The following is a 9,980-nucleotide window of genomic DNA, read 5'->3' as shown; positions in this document are numbered from 1 at the left end:
GAATATGCCTGCACTTAAAACGTGTTCAGTGCAATCGCGAATCTCTCCTCTTCGCTTAAAGTAAGCGTGTGTGTGCTTAGACTGTGTCCCGTGCGCTCGCGCATGCCTAAGTACTCTTCTCTTCCATTTCTTTCTCTTTGCTCTTGGCATAAACGCTGTCAAACGGCAACAACCAATCAGAAATAGGCTTCAACGACTGACCAATGAAAACGCGACATCGTACATGGGATGTTCGCCGGAGTCAAATGTGACGTCACGATATGGGCGTGGCCGCGAACTGGTTGGCAGAAAGAACCAACAAGTCGCAGCAGTCTACCTGTGTTTTGTCAGCATAATATTAATTATTTGTCCGAAGAAGCTAAAAAGAGATATAATTAAGCTTTTATAACCACCAGGGTTCATGTTCTCTGCCTGATCCATATCACCTGAGTGAGAATTTTTTGTTGTTCTTTGACTAACGAAGTCAGCAAATTCGTTGGATTTACAGCTAAAAAATGTGGCGGCACATTAGTAAAGAAAGCATCTGTGAAAGCAGCGCAGTTTGAGTGTTTCGGAACGTATGTGATCGGAGAGAAAGATGAGGCCCTTCTCTGACTGCGTTTGAATGTGTGAGTTAAGTATTAAACTAGTGAGATGAGATGAGATAATGCAACGCTGACATAGGCTACAGTACAATGACAGTTGCACAGATGTTGGGAGTTGGGAACCGGTGAGAAAATGTCCGGTAGCCTACCCGGTAACTTTACCAGTAATATTAATTTAGTTCTGCTTAACGGTTCCTGAACGCTGTAACTAACAGCTGCCCAGCCATGAACACAGCCGCGTGTGATTTGTTTACATACGAGCTGCACTAGGTCTATATCTGTATTCTAAGAGTTATTACTTGTATGGATCTCGTTAATAAATTGACAGAATTTAAATGTGTATTCTTACAAGTTAAAGAAGAAATGTTTGTGCAATTCCTTTTTTCACCTTTTATGAGGCCAAAAAAAAAACTGTCTGGTAAAAAGTCACAGTGGCTGGTGGTCAAAAAAGTTAACTTTAGGCCCTGTATATAACATTGGTTGACACGTAAAAATGTATTAAAATACAATAATTTGCCCTTAATATATAAGGGTATGTACACAGATGATACACACACAGTACAGTATCCAATCTTGCCGATCACACAGCACGACACAACCATTTTTCTTCTGTGTTTGCGCTGCGAAGCAAGCGGCCATTACTTTTCTTCTGCCAACCAGAGCGCGTCGTGACGTCACGGCGAAGATCCCTATTGGTTGATATTGAACCGCACATGGAATAAGTTCACTTAAGTTCAATCAAGACGGCAAAAGCTGGCATGAATTTCTAAATAATCCATTGGAAAATGATTTAGACACAGTGGACAGGCAGCCTAAAAACACAATAATGCAATCAGCCAAGAAAACAAATTACCACAAAAAAAAACAAAAAACTGTACATATCACTTAAAGCTAAAGTGCATATTATTTCCGATGTTGAAATACTCATATACTCACATTGTCATATGTAGAAACTATAAATATGAAATTCATTAGCTGATTTCTTTGCTAACTGTACACATTGTCTCTTTATTGCTAAATAAATATTATTATTGCTATATTTGTTGTAAGTGACCTGTCCATCTGCACACAACAAATGAGTTTGAGTTTGTCTGTATGTTCATACAGTGGTGAAAAAAAAAAAACACACACACACACTTCAGCTTTAATGATTAAAGAACTCTATATGCTGGGTAGTAGTGGTCTGGCAGTATTGTTCATTTGATACCTCATTGTTTGATTTATTAGTGCTGGTGCTGGCTTCTGCCGAGGACAATCCAGCAGTAGTGGCTACAGGAAAAGACTGCAATGAAAACATATGTTTTAAGAGTCATCAGCAAGTCAATCAATCCACCACTAAATATCATGAAAATAAATAAATAAACATATAATCAGTGTTAGGTAGTACTATTTATTGCTAAAAGCTTTATTGTTAATTTGATACTGTTATTGTTAACAAGATTCCATGTACGATGTCGCGTTTTCATTGGTCAGTCGTTGAAGCCTATTTCTGATTGGTTGTTGCCGTTTTGACAGCGTTTATGCCAAGAGCAAAGAGAAAGAAATGGAAGAGAAGAGTACTTAAGTACATGCCTATAGTCATGCGCGAACGCACGGGACACAGTCTAAGCACACACACGCTTACTTTAAGCGAAGAGGAGAGATTCGCGATTGCACTGAACACGTTTTAAGTGCAGGCATATTCTCTGAGCGAGCCCAGAGACCATTCTTACAAGAGCAGCGTGTATCTGAGAGCGCGCGCCCAGTTCCCGCGCGCGAGCAGAGAGATTCGCGCTCGCGCATTATATTAATGTACTTTCGCGCTACAATAATGCGCTCTCGACATTTGACAGGAAAATAACGCCATAGACCTGAGCCACACACTCACACACACACTGAAAACACACACTCGCTGTCCGGACGAACCCAGATCTGAGTCAGGAGTCGAGTTTAGGAACCAATTCACTAGAATGAATCAAATGTTCCAAAGAGACATATGAGATTGTGCCGTTTAGAATGAACTGACTCTCTAGAATGAATCGGACTTTCCAAACTTACAGTTGCGCTCGAAATTATTCATCCCTCATTGCAAATCAGGTTTATTGGTAAAATGTATAGACTTTCAGCTGTTTGCAATCAACAAATCAAACAAAAGTAACTGAAATAGCTCAACACAACAGATGTTTCAGTGGTTTCCCCAAATTCAACTGAAAATGCAACTTTTAAAGGGTTCTATAATGTAAAGATGTAAAATAAGTCTCTGATGTCACCAGAGTGTGTGTGTGAGGTTTTAGCTCAAAATACCTTACAGATATGGTACAATATGGTTATCCGGACCACATGTGATGACCTACCCCAACCCCGCCCCTAAACTTACCCGTCACTAGGGGTTACGACCAACCAAGAGCGGTTGTGGTCACGTGTGGTCAGGTGTGGTCCGGATAACCGTATAGTACCACAGATATTTTTTATAGCATATTAAAATTGTCACTTTTTGAGGGTGAGCAAAAACGTGACGTTTGTGTGTGTGTGTGTGTGTGTGTCCCTTTAAATGCAAATGAGCTGCTGCTCCCGGCACAGTGGGCGGAGCTTCAACAGCTTGTACGTAAGACTCAAGAAGAAGTGACATCATGTAGAGCAACAGGACATTTCTGAACAGTTAGCTGATGCAGTTATGTAGCTGATGTCCTATCTTCTAGTCACTGATTAGCATATTCTGTCATAATAATCTATAAACCACATTCCCGGGGGCGGGGTTTATGTAAATGTTAGGGTTGGTGATGTCACTAACCCGGGAGGAAGCTCGTGTAGTCTCTACCAGCCGTGTGTTGTAGTCCTTAAAAAGCAATTTCTGTAAAAGAAAATCTCTCCCTTTGCTGTGAACTTTGAGCGTCGTAACTTTGCAGATGTTGTTTATGCTCAAACAGCAAAATTACACACTAACTAAAGCTAGAGAAGTCAAATCATAATCAACCAGCCCTTTAACAGTAAGAGTATAAAAATGACATTAAAAACGTTGATGGTTTTGCTAGTGTCAATCGTTCTGTGCGAGCGGTCGACATCTCCTACGTGAAATAAAATCATATGTTTTTGTAAATATACATTTTATACACTTGAGGATATTTTGCAGTTTCGTTTATTTAACAGATCATTTTCCAAAGGAAAACTTTTTCTTTTTTTTATGCTTAAAACAACAAAACAATACATCATACACTTTAGAGCCAGGGGAAGAAAATAAAACAAACAAAAACACATTCACACAAATACAAGACCTGTGTATCATTCAAAGATGTTGAAGACAGTACACAAATGAACAGTCTTAGCTTTTCCATTCTCCAAAGGAAAACGGGATCATTTTATTATCATACTATGACGTATGTAATTGCACTTGACAGTATTTCATACAATAATTACTTAGAAATGCTCAAAAATCAAGCCTTAGTAGTCGGGAGCCAAAGTCTCAAAAGCTCAATAAAATGGGTTGAACCTGACATGGTCTGCCATACTTTTTATTTGTGTTTTTTCTGTTAACTTTGACCCTAAGAACCAGTAATTGGAGGGTCTGCTCTGCCGGAAATATCGCGGAAAAAATTGTGGCCATTTTAGTGTATGCACCCTTTATTTATCATCAGAAAAATGTGAAAAATGAATTTTTTCCTTAAATCCTCAGTGGGTTTGGTAGGCTGTCAATAAATGCATACCAGACACACAGAACACACGTGCTGACAACATCCACTGAAAAAATAACTCTTAAAACACATTTCTACATGATTTTCTATCAATTTAATGCAAAAAAATTAGGCGTTTTGTCACTTTTTTCCAATATTTTCATCTTTACTTCATTGGCAATCAACTATTCCCCCAAGTTATGACATCAGTCAATATGTCATTCTTTTCACCAAACAGTATACTCATTCCACAGAAAAAATCATAAAAATCCAACCAAAATCAATGGATCTGTGATGATTTCACTAATAGTTGATCAACAGGCTCAGAACCTCAACAGAACTGTAGGCTACTCTCAAAATTGCGAATAAAAGTGCATCTATCCATCATAAAAGTCCATCTCTCCATCATAAAAGTCCATCTCTCCATTATAAAAGTGCATCTATCCATCATAAAAGAGCATATATCCATCATAAAAGTCCATCTCTCCATCATAAAAGTCCATCTCTCCATCATAAAAGTCCATCTCTCCATCATAAAAGTCCATCTCTCCATTATAAAAGTGCATCTATCCATCATAAAAGAGCATATATCCATCATAAAAGTCCATCTCTCCATCATAAAAGTCCATCTCTCCATCATAAAAGTGCATCTCTCCATCATAAAAGTCCATCTCTCCATTATAAAAGTGCATCTCTCCATTATAAAAGTGCATCTATCCATCATAAAAGAGCATATATCCATCATAAAAGTCCATCTCTCCATCATAAAAGTCCATCTCTCCATCATAAAAGTCCATCTCTCCATCATAAAAGTCCATCTCTCCATTATAAAAGTGCATCTATCCATCATAAAAGAGCATATATCCATCATAAAAGTGCATCTCTCCATCATAAAAGTCCATCTCTCCATCATAAAAGTCCATCTCTCCATTATAAAAGTGCATCTATCCATCATAAAAGAGCATATATCCATCATAAAAGTCCATCTCTCCATCATAAAAGTACATCTATCCATTATAAGTCCATCTCTCCATCATAAAAGTCCATCTCTCCATCATAAAAGTCCATCTCTCCATCATAAAAGTCCATCTCTCCATCATAAAAGTCCATCTCTCCATTATAAAAGTGCATCTATCCATCATAAAACAGCATATATCCATCATAAAAGTCCATCTATCCATTATAAAAGTGCATCTATCCATCATAAAAGTCCATCTCTCCATTATAAAAGTCCATCTCTCCATTATAAAAGTCCATCTCTCCATTATAAAAGTGCATCTATCCATCATAAAAGTGCATCTATCCATCATAAAAGTCCATCTCTCCATCATAAAAGTCCATCTCTCCATCATAAAAGTCCATCTCTCCATCATAAAAGTGCATCTCTCCATCATAAAAGTCCATCTCTCCATTATAAAAGTCCATCTCTCCATCATAAAAGTCCATCTCTCCATCATAAAAGTCCATCTCTCCATTATAAAAGTCCATCTCTCCATCATAAAAGTCCATCTCTCCATCATAAAAGTCCATCTATCCATTATAAAAGTGCATCTATCCATCATAAAAGTCCATCTCTCCATTATAAAAGTCCATCTCTCCATTATAAAAGTCCATCTCTCCATTATAAAAGTGCATCTATCCATCATAAAAGTGCATCTATCCATCATAAAAGTCCATCTCTCCATCATAAAAGTCCATCTCTCCATCATAAAAGTGCATCTCTCCATCATAAAAGTCCATCTCTCCATCATAAAAGTGCATCTCTCCATCATAAAAGTCCATCTATCCATCATAAAAGTCCATCTCTCCATTATAAAAGTCCATCTCTCCATTATAAAAGTCCATCTCTCCATTATAAAAGTGCATCTATCCATCATAAAAGTGCATCTATCCATCATAAAAGTGCATCTCTCCATCATAAAAGTGCATCTCTCCATCATAAAAGTCCATCTCTCCATCATAAAAGTCCATCTCTCCATCATAAAAGTCCATCTCTCCATCATAAAAGTGCATCTCTCCATCATAAAAGTCCATCTCTCCATCATAAAAGTCCATCTCTCCATTATAAAAGTGCATCTATCCATCATAAAACAGCATATATCCATCATAAAAGTCCATCTCTCCATTATAAAAGTGCATCTATCCATCATAAAAGTCCATCTCTCCATTATAAAAGTCCATCTCTCCATTATAAAAGTGCATCTCTCCATCATAAAAGTCCATCTCTCCATCATAAAAGTCCATCTCTCCATCATAAAAGTCCATCTCTCCATTATAAAAGTGCATCTATCCATCATAAAAGTCCATCTCTCCATTATAAAAGTCCATCTCTCCATTATAAAAGTGCATCTCTCCATTATAAAAGTCCATCTCTCCATCATAAAAGTCCATCTCTCCATCATAAAAGTGCATCTCTCCATCATAAAAGTGGGTGAATATCAAAATACATGATGTCTAATTTAAGGCTCTCACAAATAAATAGTATGGGTATATTATACATTTTCTGAGTCATCAGAGTGCCTTGAGTATTGAAGTTGTTGAGTTTTGTGTCCGTGGTGTTCTTTCATGCCACAGGGATAAAAGAAAGCATACAGTTTAGGCGGAAATTGTGAAAAAATGTGTGTTATTTCTGGTTTAAAGAAGTCATGTGACCTCTGTGTTTGTCAGACAGATTCAGTACTGGGCTTAAATGAAAGCCTAAAAGGTCCCCTTTCCAGCGATACCAAGCACCATATTATAGAATATTGACAATATCCCTAGCATGAGCCTAATTGTACTTGACAGTATTTCATACAATAATTACTTAGAAATGCTCAAAAATCAAGCCTTAGACAAATAAAATTGTATAAAAATAAATGATGTACTTATTTCAGAGAAACAGCGGGCGCGCCCTAACGTAGCGCCCCCCTCCCCCGCGCGCGCGCGCACACACACTCCGAGACGCGTGACGTTTGTGCGTGCGCGCTCCCGTACGGAGGGAAGATGGCGGATGTTTGGAGTGAGGAGGTTCAAGAGAGCAGCTGATAAAGAGAAACACAAACAACAGCAGAAACACAGAAGCAGCGCGCGGGCAAGAGTCACACCGAGCGTCACGCACACAGGTAAAGCCTCGCGCGTCAGCCTCGCGACGCCCGCAGCGTCATCAGCCGCGTTACACGGGAATCAGCCGGCTGTTAGCGCTCAGCTAATGAAGCAGCAGCTGGAAATACCCTGCTTTTACTCTAGTAAACACGCCTGAGGCAGTTCTCGAGTACATGTGTAGAGGTATAACCCTGTGCTGATGATAAAGATCATCTGTGAGAGAGAATAACGCGATCACGGACTCATTCCTGAGCCTCAGCTGATGGGCTGTGGGAACGCGTCCATTATTAAAGGCACTTTCTTCTTATGAACGACTTTGACATGAAGTTGAGTTTAACCCGTTAACTGCACATCCCTCTGAGCTGAGATGCGTGGAAGTCTTAAAGAGACACTTCAAGAATACATTTAAAAAAAGAAAGTGTTAAAAAGTTATAGAAGTCTTAAGTTCACTGACCCAAACGTGTTTATTCTACACAGGATGTATAGCCTAATAATTTGGGTTTTAGATACGCTGGAAAATCAAAGCCTTCTGACCGAATTTGAAGTTGATATCGCAAAAAATGACAGATTTTTAAACTGCTGTTTCTTTTTAACGCAATTTCAAAACGGTTTTCACAGGATGAATGATATCGAATGTACGGTGATTACTACGGTATGTGATTGGGGATTGCGTAAATGACACATCACATCTTGAGCGCCAGTGTTTTAAGTGGTTCGCAGTCTGTTTCCGGGTCACATGACCTCAGATGTTTGACCTCAGATGTTTGCGTGTCCGGGTCACGTGACCTCAGATGTTTGCGTGTCCGGGTCACGTGACCTCAGATGTTTGCGTGTCCGGGTCACGTGACCTCAGATGTTTGCGTGTCCGGGTCACGTGACCTCAGATGTTTGACCTCAGATGTTTGCGTGTCCGGGTCACGTGACCTCAGATGTTTGCGTGTCCGGGTCACGTGACCTCAGACATGTGTTGCTGTGTCCCAGATGACGCACTACACACTATACACTGTACTTATGCACTGTGTACTCAACCGTGTAGTGTATGAACTTTATACGTTCCAACGCTCCATACTTCGTTTATTCAGTTAAATAAGTGCATCATCCGGGTTCTTGAAGTGCACTACTCGCACTGTTTATACTACAAAATGACGTAGAATAGTGCACAAGTACGCGATTTGTTTCCGGGTCACATGATCTCAGGGGTGTGTGTGTGTGTGTGTGTGTGTGTGTGTGTGTGTCCGCAGACAGACGTACAGACGGCGTGATGTCTCGCGGCTCAGACGGGGAAGACAGCTGCCTGGTTGCCATGGACACGGAGGAGGGCGGGGCTCCGTCGTCAGGGGGCGGGGCTCTGTCATCAGGGGGCGGGGCCAGTGCTCACAGCATGGGTGAGCTCCCGGAGGAGGTGCTGGAGTTCATCCTGTCGTTCCTGTCGCCCTATCAGGAGCACAAGATGGCGGCGCTCGTGTGCAAACAGTGGTACCGCCTCATCAAAGGTCAGTCGGACACACAGAGTCCACAACTATAACGGCACAGAGGAACGATATCGCTGGAGTCACTTTCAGAACGATTTTTTCCAGCTGATGAACGATAAAAGCATTGACAGCCAATCAGAATGCTTCCTGCTTTAGAGCTTGAGCGTTTAAAGCGACAGACGACAAGACTGCAGAAATCATATCGTTATCGCTATCAGTACAGTTATAGTTGCAGTTACTACTATAGTTATGGCTATATCGCTGTTACAGTTATTGTAGTTATAGGTATTATAGTTGTTGTATTTATCGTTATTGTTGTAGTGACCATTATAGTTATCATCATTATAGTGTATAGTGTGCTGCTGATGGTCATGTGACACTGAGATGTGAGACGTGTTTAACGTCAGCTGTGAATGTGAAATCTCACCTGTGTGTGTGTGTGTGTGTCTCTCTCTCAGGTGTGGCGTATCAGTGTTATCATGGTTTCCTGCGGGCTGTTCAAGAGGGAAACATCCAGTGGGAGAGTCGCACTTATCCGTATCCTGGAACGCCCATAACACAACGCTTCTCACACAGTCAGTGACTCCTCACACACACACACTCTCATACACACTCTCATACACACTCATACACACACTCTCACTCATACACACACTCTCACACATACACACTCTCATACACACTCATACACACTCATACACACACTCTCTCACACACACAGAGACATCCCACATCCACACTCTCATACACACTGACACACACACACACACATTAGGGATCGACCGATACCGATTTTTTCCCATCAGCCTCCGATGACCGATACGGGCTGCCGATATCTGGAGCCGATACTGCTTTTGCTCACTCAGTTTACATCATAAAAATGACACAATGATGATAACAAATGTTACAAGTCTCAATTTAAAAATGGAACATTTATTGAAATTAAAAAAACAATATTTGACAAATATTAAAAACACACGAAGTAGAACAAGTAAAAAAAAAAAAAGTTCAGTGCTGAAAATACTGACAATAAATATTTAAGCATAAATAAAATAACTACACTATTGCACACAGTAGCAGCAAGCAAGCAGCGTAATGAAGTGCAAACTGTACTATACTTCATTTTAAAAGTAACCAACTATTTACAACCTAGTCATTTAATGCTTAGGTCTACATTTAAGTGCACTTAATCTCCT

At 39.9% G+C, this 9,980-nt stretch overlaps 1 protein-coding gene across 1 annotated transcript in view; it reads left to right on the top strand.

Moving 5' to 3' along the window:
- The first annotated feature begins 7,174 nt into the window (after nucleotides 1-7,174).
- fbxo42 (F-box protein 42) overlaps nucleotides 7,175-9,980 on the top strand; it is a 20,335-nt gene continuing 17,529 nt past the window's right edge. The window contains exons 1-3 of the mRNA XM_084417161.1: nucleotides 7,175-7,332; nucleotides 8,554-8,805; nucleotides 9,243-9,359. Of these exons, the coding sequence (XP_084273287.1) occupies nucleotides 7,221-7,332; nucleotides 8,554-8,805; nucleotides 9,243-9,359 (481 nt within the window). The 5' untranslated portion in view covers nucleotides 7,175-7,220. The remainder of the gene's footprint in view (nucleotides 7,333-8,553; nucleotides 8,806-9,242; nucleotides 9,360-9,980) is intronic.

Source organism: Rutilus rutilus, assembly GCF_951802725.1.
Source record: "Rutilus rutilus genome assembly, chromosome: 8".
NCBI classification, from domain to species: domain Eukaryota; kingdom Metazoa; phylum Chordata; class Actinopteri; order Cypriniformes; family Leuciscidae; genus Rutilus; species Rutilus rutilus.
This window is presented reverse-complemented; position numbering and strand designations above follow the sequence as displayed.